The sequence below is a fragment of the Elephas maximus genome, chromosome 18 (genome assembly GCF_024166365.1).
Source record: "Elephas maximus indicus isolate mEleMax1 chromosome 18, mEleMax1 primary haplotype, whole genome shotgun sequence".
NCBI lineage: Eukaryota > Metazoa > Chordata > Mammalia > Proboscidea > Elephantidae > Elephas > Elephas maximus.
In genome coordinates this window covers 71619723-71633957 of record NC_064836.1, presented here as the reverse complement: position 1 = coordinate 71633957, position 14235 = coordinate 71619723, and the positions used below count along the sequence as shown (strand labels likewise).

At 39.1% G+C, this 14235-nt stretch overlaps 1 protein-coding gene across 18 annotated transcripts in view; it reads left to right on the top strand.

Annotated features, from left to right (window-relative positions):
* The window catches only part of ABI3BP (ABI family member 3 binding protein), a 301406-nt gene that overhangs the window by 238476 nt on the left and 48695 nt on the right, over positions 1–14235 (top strand). For 17 of the 18 annotated variants that reach the window (XM_049858519.1, XM_049858510.1, XM_049858515.1 and 14 more), the window contains 3 exons: positions 3486–3545; positions 5392–5472; positions 9096–9173. In XM_049858519.1, coding sequence (XP_049714476.1) covers positions 3486–3545; positions 5392–5472; positions 9096–9173 — 219 coding nt within the window. The remainder of the gene's footprint in view (positions 1–3485; positions 3546–5391; positions 5473–9095; positions 9174–14235) is intronic. The other variant, XM_049858505.1, reaches the window with a different exon arrangement.

Genomic DNA, 14235 nt, shown 5'->3' with positions numbered 1-14235 from the left:
ACCTTAGGTCAGTTCTAGCCATGTTTTCCTGTTAAGGTTAAAAAAAAAAAAAAAAAAAAAAACTTTCCATTTTGAGAGCTTTTTGGATTTCAGAGCTATGGATAAGGGATTGTGGACCCCTGGCTACAGGAGCCAGTGAGGTGGAAGCCAGACCCCAGTGGATGAAGATGATATAATGGAGAGACCAGGAAGCAGAGACAGAAGTTTTTGTCACGGGAATGATTATTTTTTAGGATGTTGGAGCATTTGAGCTGTTTTGTAGGTGGAAGGGAAGAACTAGTGGAGAAATAGCGACGTGGACTAATGGAGAAAAACATAAGACAGCAGGAATAGTGGAAAGTAGAAGGTCTCAGAGGACCAGGGAGAGGAAGGCCCCTGAGCACAGATAAAGCCTGGAAAAATGACCTTTAAAAGGGTGGAGGAGGCCTGACCACCTCTGGGGAACAGACTCTTGAGGTGAAAAGGGTACATGAATCCACGTTTATTACTTTTCTAAAAGAGTCAGACTCTTTGTAACCTATTGCAGGGGTAAACCTTATTGCAAACTTCACATTTCATCGTCTTTACCAGAAACACACACACACACGCACACAAAAAACCCAAACTCATTGCCATTGAGTCATTTCTGACTCATAGAACTTCCACGTAGGGTTTCCCAGGCTGAAATCTTTACAGAAACAGGCTACCACATCTCCCTTCTGCGGAGCGGCTGGTGGGTTGGAACTGCCGACCTTTCTTTCTTTAGCAGCCGAGCGCTTAACCATTGTGCCACCAGGGCTCCTTAACAGATAGTAACACATTAACCCTCACATCTACGCCAGCGAAACAATCCACGAACATTCATTTCTGTTTGCCCATATCAGACATTGTCCATTCATAATCATCTTGTATTAGTTGAATTTTTCTTTGGAGAGGTACCATTTATTCAAAAAGACAATATAATGGATTGGCTAGTTAATATAAATGATAAATTGGTTACTATAATTGAGTCTAAAATATAGTGATGGTAAGTATTCTTGCAAGGAAATGAAAACCATCTTCACAAACACATCAAGTCATGACTATTCACAGCGATGAGTTCCTCCCAGCCTGGGAGACCCAGGGTCAGGGACCATGCTCTTCTTCAATCTAACGTGCACAGAAATGCCACAGAGGGAGAAGGGAAAAAAAATAAATGGCATTTCTTGGAGCTGAAGTCGGCCCAGGAGGAGAATGAGTCATTTCCCTTTCCTGTGACTATTTCTACTTCTTTCCTTTCCACTGATTTCACCTGCTATAGAAGGTCTGCTACGGCAGTTTGTTAAATCAGTACTTCATGGTCCAAAAGGAAAGGGCCAGTTGCAGCAGCAGGAATCCCCATTACCCTAGCCTCAAATTTTTCAGTAAACTCAAACTAGCAGAAAGTAATGTATTTACAGTCTGCTGGATTTATTAGCATCACTTCTCTTCCCAGCTTCCCCTTCCCTTAATCCCAGCTCCTCTCTGTATAGTCTAGTGCTGTAACTAATCAGAGGATTTATAAACTGCAGGCTGTTTCATACTCTCACGGACTTTGCAGCACTGAATCAAAGTGCCTTCTCCTTCAACCTCTAGAGAAAGACTTAATTTGATTTATGACTCAGATTCCTATGATTTTACCATCTGAATCCATAAAAAACACTGTATGGCAAATGTGAAACAGTTCATGCTCCTGGTGGGTTTTCTTTTTAACTTTGTAACCACTGATCTTTTTGAAGTTGTCTTTTTCCTTTAAAAAAAAAAAAAAAAAAAGCAGGTTTTCGAGTCCCCCCTGGATATTACATTTTAACTCATGGAAATTATAATTGAATCAAGTTTCTATTCAAAGTACCAAATTCCACAACTGCAATTTAGCTAGTACTTAGTGGAAACCCTGGTGGCCTAGTGGTTAAGAGCTATGGCTGCTAACCAAAAGGTCAGCAGTTTAAATCCACCAGGCACTCCTTAGAAACTCTTTAGTTCTACAGGGTCGCTATGAGTTGGAATCAACTTGATGGCAATGGGTTTGGTTTTTTTTTTTTTTTTTGGTTAGTGGCCTAGACTAAGAATCAAAGTGGTGTACAGTTAAATATGATCCCCCAAAACAGGAACAAGAGAACGTCTGTTTTATATAGCTTATTTCTACACGAAGGATAAAGAGGACTTTAGTATAAAAAGTTTTTAGTACAAGAGTTTTCTTCGTCTTTCTCTGAGACAGAATTCTAGCCTAAATCCTAATTAGTCCCCCAGTATTATATAAAATGCCGGAAAACTCCACTATTACCAAAGATACTCTGGTATTTATAGGCTCTTCAGTTCGGTAGGAAGACCTCCATGGAGACACTGGGTTTACATGTGCAGGAAGTACTTCATTCGCCTCTTTGAAGGAGACTTTGCCATAGAAGCCTGGTACTAGCAATAGGCAAATCACCCAGGTATTTCTCCTAGTAGGAAATAAGATACCAAGTTCCCAACCTCCTGCTTATCTTTGCAAAAAGAGAACTCGACACAGTCATTAAAAACGCACTGGATATCAGGGACTGCATATGATTAAGTCTATTGATTAGCCGACCTTTGTCCTTTGTTCTCATGTTCCCTTGTAGCCCTGACACCTGACATACTGAAAACCACATCATGAAGGACCACCGAAATGGAGACAGCTAGCATTTATCTGGCATTTACTATGTAACAAACACTCTCATAAATGTTACGTGTGGTATCTCCTAATGAAGGAGCCCTGGTGGCACAATGATTAAGAGCTCAGCTACTGACCAAAAGGTTGGTGGCTCAAACCCACCAGCTGCTCCTCGGGAGAAAGATGTGGCGGTCTGCTTCCATAAAGCTTACAGCCGTGGACACCCTATGGGGCAGCTCTACTCTGTCCTAGAGAGTCACTGGGAGTTAGAATTGACCCCACAGCAACGGGCTTGGTTTTGGTTATCTCCTAATGAGTGGCTGATTCCTTTTGCTTTATTTCTTCCCCACAATTACTAGTACTGCCTTTTAAAAATGAACCTCTGTCCTTCCCTTTGATATTCAAGACTTTCTATACTCAAGATTTTTCATAAACATCTTTTGCTCAAGTTTAAGATAACATATTTTATGTTGTCATCAATGGAATTTTAGCATGGCAGCCAACCACTTAAGGCCAAAACTGACTTTCTATTTTGAAAATGATTTGAGAGACACCTACCCTATTGCATTTAATTACATTAGCTATTTCCTCCCACCGCCTTTTTCTTTTACTCAAGGAGGGTTCAAAATGAACTGTGAGCCACTTTGTTTTTGTTTTGTTACCACCGAAACTTCTCTATGCCATGTTTTCATTTTGAAAAGAACAGTCATCTTCTTGATTTTACTGTTTAACCATCATGAAAATACCTTTCCTTCATTCATGCTTTCAGGAAGTTTGTATCTGTGGGTTAAGTTGCGCTCCCAGTGTAACCTGGAGAGTACACAGAGTTTATAACCTGGACTTTTTCTTTCAGTTCCAAGAGAGGTGCTCCTTCCCCATAAACCAGATCCTGAGGTCTCTCAGAGTGAACCTGGTAAATGAATTATTTTATTTTCCCACCTAGGAAGTATGTTTTTCAAAAAATATTCTCGAGATAAGTTTATTTTTAATAGTTGTGATATAGAAGAGGTTAGGAGAAAATTATGGATATATAATGTATTTATCTAGCATAAATACATTATGTTAGGGCTTTAATCATACAACCTGGTTGAAATTTTTTTTCCTGATTAACATAAGGTGAATAGTATATAATTTACTTTTCCTGGGAGTGTATTTGTTGAATGAAAGGTTATGCTGTAATTATAATTCACAATTATTAATGGAGCTAACCATTTTTACCTTTTTTTAAAAATGTGAATGTAGCTAGTCAGCTGTCATTACAGTTGTGAGTATACTTTTAAGTACAAAATTTGGAGGTGTTGTTAGGTGCCATTGAGTCATTTCCGACTCACGGTGACCTTATGTGCAACAGAATGAAACACTGCCCAGTCCTGTGCCACCCTCACAGTCATTGCTATGCTTGAAAATTTGGATACCGCTCAAAATTTGGATATTGCTCAAAAATTATCCTCAAAGTTACAATGAATGAGAATTTTAAAGTTTCAACTAAACTTAGATCTGAGTAATATCTAATATGTAGAATTTTCTCATGTTTCTAATGGTTGTCAGAGAATGTATAGATGTTCAAATCGGTGCGTCTAGAAGTGCAGAAACTATTTTGACTTCACCAAGTAGTAATTCTTATAAATGCCTTTCTTTGGTTTGCTTTTGGCATAGTTTTACAACCCGTTACCTTTAGAACTGATCCACCAAAGACAATGATAAGTAATGCTTTTCCCATAGTGACCAAGTCTCATTTTTTGCTCCCTTTGCAACAGTCCAGATTGTAAGTCTTCCTCAAATGATCGTGTTGAAACAATGTCATTTTATCCTTGTTTCACCTCTTGTCTCCTGTTTACTTACCACCAAAGACTTGGAGCTGTCTCATTAGTATTAATCTTCTCAAAGTAGGAAAGCAATGGTTTGCAGCTATAATGGCTTTCCTCTGAAGACCAGCTTTGAGACAGCTCATCACTGAGTCCATCTTCACCTACCTCATTTTAGCACCATGTTCAAAATGATTCCACCTTACTCATGCCTGTCTAGTTACCATTTTCTACCAGTTCAATGGTTCTCAGGTGTAGTGTTACAACACACTCTCATGTGAGCGTGTTACAAACTGTGAAAGGTGCAAGTAATACATTGTTAATATTGGTTAAAATACTCAAATTCGCTGATGATAAAAAAAAAAATTTTTTTTTATACATTTAAAAAATAAACTTGAGCAGACTTAAGAAGATTAACCCTACACTAATGTTATCCTCACTCATTTTGCAATCCTGTATGAGCCCTGGTTACGCAGTGGTTCAGAGCTTGAATGTAAACAAAAAGGTCGCCAGTTCAAATCCACCAGCTGTCCCCTGAAAACCCTATGGGGCGGTTCTACTCTGCCCTACAGGGTCACTATAACTTGGAATTGACTCGATGGGCAATGGGTTGTATGCTCTCTTGCTTGGGAGAGAGAAGGGTAGAGCTACAGTTAACATATCAGTACTGTGTCTAACTAACATCCCATCTTAATGGGGTATGCTCATAGGGTGTGTCAACCACAGAATGTCATTTATTATGTGGCCTGGTGGAGACACAGTTGAGAACCATTATTCTGATATTCCACAGTCATTGTCCTGACATTTCTGTGTACACTTTCTTCTCCATGGCTCACTTCATGTTTTTGTGTTTGGTTTTCTATTTCACATGAAGGTGTCTCGTGCAGTACCGATCCAGCCTGGTTCTGGCTTTTCAATCTAACAATTTACAACCTCTGTATTTTTCCTTTGCAGCTCCTTTAGAGACACGGGGCATCCCTTTTATACCCATGATTTCACCTAGTCCCAGTCAAGAGGAGCTAGAGACCACTCAGGGTAAAATTTTGTTTTGTTATTTCAGCCCAGTGAGGAGCCACATTTTAGGAATTGCCCTTAAAACAGCCATATATACATTTTGTTCATGTATTGTTTCCAGACAACAGAGGGTCTCTTTTTCACGTTATAAGAAATATGTGTATCACTTGATTTTTTTGCATTAAGTGTGTATTTGTTCTAATAGTCATGCTATTTTTCAGTATAAAATGAAAAAAATTTTTTTTTTTAATTTTGAAAAAACAGTTTGAAATGAACCATAACTACCACAGCCTTCACCAGACTGAGTCCAGTACAACTAGATGGTGCCTGGCTACTTCCACTGACTGCTCCGACAGGGATCATAACAGAAGGTCCTGGATAGAGCTGGGGAAAAATGTAGAACAAAATTCTCACTCACAAAAAAAGACTAGACTTACTGGCCTGACAGAAACTGGAAAAAGCCCAAGAGTATGTCCCCCAGCCACCCTTTCAGCTCAGTAATGAAGTCACTCCTGAGGCTCACCCCTCAGCCAAAGATTAGACAGGCCCATAAAACAAATGAGACTAAAGGGGCACACCAGCCCAGGAGCAAGGACTAAAAGGCAGGAGGGGACAGGAAAGCTGATAATAGCGAACCCAAGGTTGAGAAGGGAGAGTGTTGACATGTCCTGGGTTTGGTAACCAATGTCACAAAGCAACATATGTACTAACTGTTTAATGAGAAGCTGGTTTGTTCTGTAAACCTTCATCTAAAGGAAAAAATAAAAGAAAAACCCTAAGTATTCTAAAAGGAAAAAATTTCCCAAAAGTACGTAAATGCTGTGCTTTTCTGTTGCTTTTGAACTGGCTTTGCAGTTGAAACTCCATTTGGGGGAAAAAAATCAGTCATCTAATATTTACTGAACCCTTCTTGCTGGGTGCTAAGCATAATATTAAGCAATGAGAGTTCCAAAAAACAAAAAAAAAGTTGCTAAAAGGGCGAGGTCCTTACCCTAAACAGCTCACCATGATGACAGGAGTTAGTGACAATAATACTTCCTCTGTCCCAGCCAATGTGCTACATGCATTTTTCATTTAAGCCACATGCCATTTCTGTGAGATAGATTCTTTTCCTTGTCCCATTTTACAGGTTAGAAAACTAAGGTATACGGACACTTATATTATTTGGGTTTTTAAAATTTGGCCAAGGTCACACAATTAGTGTCAGAATCCAGATTGGAATTCACATATTCTGTTATCAGAGTGTGTCTAGGATTAACCCCAGTGTTATTCAATATGGTGAGCATAATAGAGAAAACAGCAACATGCTGAGCTAGCAAACTACCTGGAGCATCAAGGAAGGCTTCACTGTGGAGGTGACATTTGCACTGAGCCTTCAAGTTGGAGTGAGAGTTGAAGAGTCAAGGATGCAAAAGGCCTTTCAGGTTAAAGACACAAAATGGGAAAGAGGCTCAGGCCCAGGGCAGGGAATGACAACTAGACTAATCTGAGGAACTGGTGGGGTGCCTGGAGAAACGAGGATGAATGAGTCAGGAAAGTGGACTGGAATGAGCTTGTCATGCTTTTAAGGAGTTCAGCAGGAACGTGTTCTCTGTGTGGAAACTTCCATTTGCCCATCTCTTGGCTGACAATGAACTGGAAAACAAGAGTTCCAGGCTTGTTAGTTGGCCCCTCTGCCCTGTCCACCCTACATCCCATATAAAAAATACGGCTATGGTTAAATGAGTGCCTGTACTTTCCTCCCTTTTCCAATAAAGCCATCCTTTGCATGCATCTGCTGAAACGAAGTTATTGACCATTTTAAAGTGAAATGCTCTCCTAAGGAAAAAATTACAATTGAATGTACAAATACACCTTGATTAATGGGTAATTAATGCTCATCTAGCCTAGCTTAGGCCTCCAAGTCAACACCTCCCGTGATGGCGAAGTCAAAAGGACTTTCCAAGAAACTAGACATAATAATTATCTAACTTCTGCTCTCTATTTTTTAATGTCCCTTGACTTATAAAACGAAGAACCATCACCTGTCAACTGTCACAAGTATCTCTCTTGTGAACAGAATCAAAAGAATAAAGCAGGGCAGAAAAATATTTCAATATATTAATTGCACCAAGTATTTCCTTGGATCCAGTGTATGCAAAGCGAACAATGTAATTTGTTGTGTCTCTATGACAATGATCTCAGGATAATAAGGAATGAAAGTGTTGCTCTACTTATTTTTTTGTCAGGGGAAATATGTCCTTATGTCAACACTATAAACATAGCCTCTGATTTTCATGTGAAGAAAATAGAAGAATATTTTTTCTTATATATCTCTTTTCATATAATCAATTTCTTTTCTACCTCATCTAAATTATTTGTGAAATTTATAGAATAGGGAGGAGAAATGAAGAAGATAATTCATAAAGACAGTTAAGAGGAATTCATGCATATATTAGAAGATCCTTATTTGTTGTTATTAGGTGTCATCAAGTCAGTTCAGACGAACAGCAACCCTATGTACAACAGAATGAAATGCTGCCCAGTCTACACCATCCTCACAGTCATTACTATGTTTGGGCCATTTTTGCAGCCACTGTGTCAATCCATCTTATTGAGAGTCGTCTTTTTTTTTTTTTTTTTACTGACCCTCTACTTTACAAAGCATGGTGTCCTTCACCAGGGACTGATCCCTCCTGATAACATGTCCAAAGTATGTGAGACCAAGTTTCACTATCCTCACTTCTAAGGAGCATCCTGGCTGTACTTCTTCCGAGACAGATTTGTTCTTTCTTTTGGCAGCCTGTGGTATATTCAGCATTCTTCACCAATTCAAATACATCAATTCTTCTTCGGTGTTCCTTATTCATTGTCTAGCTTTCACATGCATATGAAATTGTTGAAAACATCATGGCTTTGGTCTTAATCCTCAAAGTGACATCTTTGCTTTTTAACACTTTAAAGACATCTTTTGCAGCAAATTTACCCAGTGCAATACATCGTTTGATTTCTTGACTGCTCCTCCCAAGGTGTTGATTGTGAATCCAAGTAAAATGAAATCATCGACAACTTCAATCTTTTCTCCATTATCATAATGTTGCTTATTGGTCCAGTAGTGAAGATTTTTGTTTTCTTCATGTTGAGGTATAGTCCACACTGAAGGCTGTAGTCTTTGATCGTCATCAGTAAGTGCTTCAAGTCCTCTTTGCTTTCAGCAAGCAAGGTTATGTCATCTGCATATCACAGGTTGTTAATGAGACTTCCTCCAATCCTGATGCCATGTTCTTCTTCATATAGTTCAGCTTCTCAGATTAATTGCTCAGCACACAGATTGAATAAGTATGGTGAAAGGATGCAACCCTGACACACACTTTTCCTGATTTTAAACCACATAGTATCCCCTTGTTCTGTTTGAACAACTGCCTCTTGGTCTATGTACAGGTTCCACAAGAGCACAGTGAGATCCTTATAATACTTATTACAATAGTAATGTAAGAAGGCACCAAATATAAATCAGAGTCATTATAATGTTTAAAAAAAAAGTTTAGTATATTTTAATGTATTTATTGTTTTATCATTGCATGGGGAAGAAGGAAGTATGATTTTTTGGCATGCTCATAAAGATAATTATTTAAAACAAGCCGTCTTGCTGTGCTTTTCCCCAGCAGAATCAGACCACGCCACCCAAGAGCACTTCACAACTAAGATTCCACGAACAACTGAATTGGCAAAGACAACTCAGGGTAATACCACTTTCTTACCTCTGAAGAGTAACTTTTCCTTATTTGTTTTTAATCAGGAAAGAAATTTTCTTTTCCGGATGTAATTTCTCATCATGGCGAATGTGTTGATTTTTCTCATTTCATAGGTGCAGTACATCAGCCAAGTCGGAAAACGTGATATGAGTATTAGTTGAATGTAGGGAAGACAAGTCCTTTAGTTAGAACTCTGCTCTTGAATGTGTGGTTGGTTGCTTAATACCGATAACTAAAAATGAAAGCTCCCATTTTTTTTCTTGCTTGGCTTTCATCTGCCTCATTCCTTTAACATCTGGTAAATAAGAATTTTTATTATTATTTTTTTCTCTTTCCCATCGTCCTCTTCTTTCTCTCCCTCCCATCCTTCCTCTGTCTTATCACCCCCACTGGACAAAATACATTGATTGACATTGTGGTCTGGGAGTCCCTGGGTGATGCAAACGGTTAACGCATTAGGCTACTGGCCAAAAGGTTGGAGGTTCGAGCCCACCCAGAGGTGCCCTGGAAGAAAGAACTGGAGATCTACTTTTGAAAACCAGGTGGAACACAGTTTTACTCTGACACACGTGGGGTCGCTATGAGTCTGAGTCGACTCCATGACAGTTGGTTATTGTGGCTAAAAAAAGAAACTATTAAGAAAATGATTTTTTTTTTTTTTTTTTTTTTTTTAATGATCACTTAACATTTGAATATCTAGAGAAGTTTTCTCTGAGATCTCCTAATCTCATTCCTACTTTGGGGTTCCCGACTTTGAAAAGTGAACTCACCTACGTACAGCTGTATCTCATCTTTGCACACTCAGAAGGCTTCCCTTTTTGTGTTTTTCTCTCCTCTGTGGGCTCTGATACCCACAGTACCCATCAAAGTATCTGCGGAGAGCTAGCCTTGCTGCTGCAGTATACAAAGAGAACTTGACTTTGAGCTCAAAGTGTTTACTGCCTGGGGAATTTAGAGTGGAAATTAGGGCCATTCATCTTCAGTTACATTATCAGATACAATTTTGTCATTAATATATTGATATTATTTGAGTTTTCTGTCTAAAATTAAATTCCGTACAGTCCCTAGATTCGGTACCAGTGACCACAAGCATTAGAAACTAACAGTTGAACTATGTTTAGCTTTGATTAGTGAATGCATCTTTAGCCAGTTGTGGGTTTTCCATATTTGGGTAGTTCTCTTTTTTTCTCTAAATGACTCCTTTTGCCCAGCTCTACCTCTACCAGATGGCAGGATGTCTCCTACCCCCCCCCAAAAAAAAATTAAATAAAATTTAAGAAGTTAGAATACAAATACGTTTATTTTAGCCATCATCAGTTCTAATTGGAGGAAAAAATTATTGGGAGAAGTTTAAAATAAGAAGAAGAAATGACATCAATAAAAGACATCTAATTTTAATCCTTATTACATACAAGACTTATTCTAAATAAACGTTGTAGAGAATAGACTCTGTGTATTACAGGAAAGTACCTTTAAATTTTCCAAGTCTTATTTGGTTTAACTTTTTTTTATGGTCATTTAAAAATATACACAGAAGTAAGAAGAATAACATAATGACACCACTCCCCATATGAGTTACCAGCTTCACCAATTAACAACAGATGGTCAGTCGTGTCATATCCATACACCACCCTGATGTTTGTATGTTTCTTTCTGCTATTTTTTTTTTTTCCAAATCTCTTTAGTATCTGGCTTAATGGGAGATTCTTCATAATCAAACACATTAATGTTTTTGCAGCAAAATAAATATTTACAATAAGCAGGGTAAATAAAGACACTTATTCAGCTCAGGTTTGGTTGCCAAATGAGAAGAAGATTACAGCTTTTTAGAATTTTATGGACTTCAGAATTTAGGGGAAATATCACAAGCCTATTCTTTCCTCATTTTAACTTTTCCATTCTTTAATGGAAATAGTCACCGTTACTAGTGTATGTGGAATTTTTACCAAACCTCCTAAAACATGTTTTGATTAGATATGAGTTTCACAGCTTATTGGATTTATATCAGGGCTGTGGTATCATTATATATGGATTGTCGGCATATTTACATGATGTATTTTAATGATTTTTTCTTGTGTGCAGCGGATCCTTAGCTGAAGCTGAGCCTAAACTGTGCTGCCTTGGGATTCACAATTTTCTGGGCTTGTGCCAGCATCTGGGAGCCCTAGTGGTGCAGTGCTTAAAAAATGTGGCAGCCTGCTTCTGTAAAGAATCCAAAACCCATTGCGGTTTAGTCAATTCCAACTCACAGCAACCCTATAGGACACAGTAGACTGCCCCCTAGGGTTTTCAAGGCTGTAAATCTTTACAGAAGCAGACTGCCACATCTTTCTCCTGCAGAGCGGCTGGTGGGTTCTAACCCCAAACTTTCAGTCAGCGGCCCAGTGCTTAACCATTGTACCACTAGGGCCTCTCTCCGTAAAGATTACAGAAACCTTGGGGGGCAGTTCTACCCTATAAGGTCGCTTTGAGTCGGAATCCAGTCGGTGACAACAGGATTGTTTTTTTGTTTGTTTGTTTGTTTGTTTGTCAGAATCTTTAAGTCTTTAAACCTAAAGATCTTTTCAGTCTTTAGACCCATTTGCATGAAATGACAAAGGACATCCTGGGAAAGATTCCTTCTTGAGAAATACAAGTAGTATCCACAACTTGGTCCATTCCAATAGGCCTGCTTGGGAGCAGAGGGTCAACATGAGAAAGGCATGCTGTGTGTCACTTGGACCACTCTCAGGCCCAGCCCTCACAAACGTGTGTCTGAGCTCTGAACAGAGGGGGTCACATTCACTGTTTGCTTGTTTTGTTGTTTTAAGGCCAGGCAGTAGGAGCCCAAGCCAGCCTGCTACAACTGGAGAGAGATGCCAAATTGTCTTGCTCTTTGCACTCTACCCCATTTATGCACGACAACCTATGGGGCTTTTTGGTCCCGAGGCCTCAGCTATGAGGCCGAAGTGCTCCGAGAAAACTTTGCACCTAGATTACCTATTACAGTGGGAGCCCGCTAGTGCCATCTCCAGTTTCCTCTGTGACGCCCTTACACTTGTATGTTCTAAGACAACAACGTCCCTGTAGAGTACTGCAACTGAAACCTTGAAATGTTCAAGCTCCTCTCTTTTACCTTCTAATCTCAACCCATGACAGAAATCACTTAGCCGGATGCATGGGAGGACATTTTGATTATTGCTTTCAGCCCCCTGGCCCCTAATCCACACAGGTAGAGCTGTGTCCTCCTTCGCCTTTCCTGATACTAGGCAGAACGTGTGGGCCCTTCACGGAGTTCCCCCTGTAATGCCTGGGTGCTTATTTTTGATGTTATCTTCATATATTATTTTAATGTTTTTTAAAAATAGCTTTTTCTACAGATAGTTAAGTATGAAGTCATATTTTTATTTATTTGTATTATTGCTCACCAAAAACTATGTGGAGATAATGTTTACTTATATTGTCACAAAGCTCCTTCATCTTTTTTTAGTATATATATATTTTTTATTTGAAGCCCTAGAGCAGGTTTCTCAAGAGCATGTGTTGTTTGGTGATGGTGAGGTGTATGGGTAACTAACAGGCTAAACATAAATTATACTTCAGCTCTTTTGTAAAAAGTTTCTTCTAGATTTAAGTAAATCCTGTGGAAAAACCTAAAACAAAACACTGTGATCTCATGCCTTGGAGTATAGTGCTGATTATTTCTGTGCTCTGCTCAAAGTTTCCCTTTTAGAAAAATAATTTTTTTGTTGTTTGAAATTCTCTTTTTTGTACAAAGTTTTAAAATCCATCTGTGTTCTAGAATGAGCCTAATAAGATCCATGATCTTTGCTTTTTTTTTTTTTAAACTAAAAGCAATCTAATGAATTCCAGGTCTCTATGAGTTGGAATCGACTTGAGGGGAGTGGGTTTGGTTTTTGGCTTTAGAATCTAACATTGAAAGGAGTTTATATGAAAAGCTGGAATGGATTAATCTGACAGGGACTCTACCACCCTCAAAGAAAACTAAAGGAAAACATTTGCCCATCATCGTCATGCATTTTCAAGTCTGCGAGAATTAATTTTTTATAACATCAGTTTCTCTACCCACTCTGGTTTTTGCCTTTTGTAAGGTCCATCTAAGCCTATAGAGAATGTCAGCATAAGTCTGCTGTTTTTGGCCTGAAGCATGGCAAAATTCTACACATCACAGTCTTTACATTGGAAGCTTCTAAATGAGCCACATTATGACCTATTTCACAGGTGTATTTTTTTTTTAACTTGGTAGGCACAGGCATTGTTGATTTATGGTCATACAAATAACCACTCAAATGTGTGAACAAAACCACTGAAACGATATAACCTACTTACATCATTTGCAAGAAAAAAATTTTCCAGTCCTAGCGAAAGCATTACCAAGACAGTTAGCAGCAGGAGGAAGTGTGATGCTTTGAGGGAGGCAGTGGAGAGCCGGGTGGGATGGACCAATTCCAGGATGAATGCACACTTTAAAACTATATGAAGCAAAAATATCTCAGCAGAGTTTCTCAAGAATTTGTCTGCTTACAACGACCATTCATTTATTTATTCATTGAACAAGTCTTCATTTTGGGCCCTCACAGTGCTAGTCACCGTGCCAGGCCCTGGATAACAGGACCAGGAAGTAACAAGATGGCATGATGGTCTCAGGGCTTGTCTGGGTTCTTGCTCCATGCTCACCCTCTCTTGATGGTCAGGGCCCCTGAAGCCATTTTCTATCAACGTCTAGGTTTACAACACTGCCCAAATGTGACCATTCATTCATTTCAGAGTTTACGCAGAGATATTTTATAGAGACCATATGTTTCTAATTTTCCCTACCTAACATTATTTCTTTTTTTTGCCTTTGAAGTTGTTTGTTTTCTTTGACAAAATAGTGTCCTACAGTGACTCCTAATTGAGATATGCAGATGGGTGGATGGGTGGATGGGTGGATGGGTGGATGGGTGGTTGGGTGGTTGGGTGGTTGGGTGGGGGAGTGGATGGGTGGGGTTGGGTGGGTGGGGGGTGGGTGGATGAGTGGGTGGGTGGATGGATGGATAGATGATGAGTG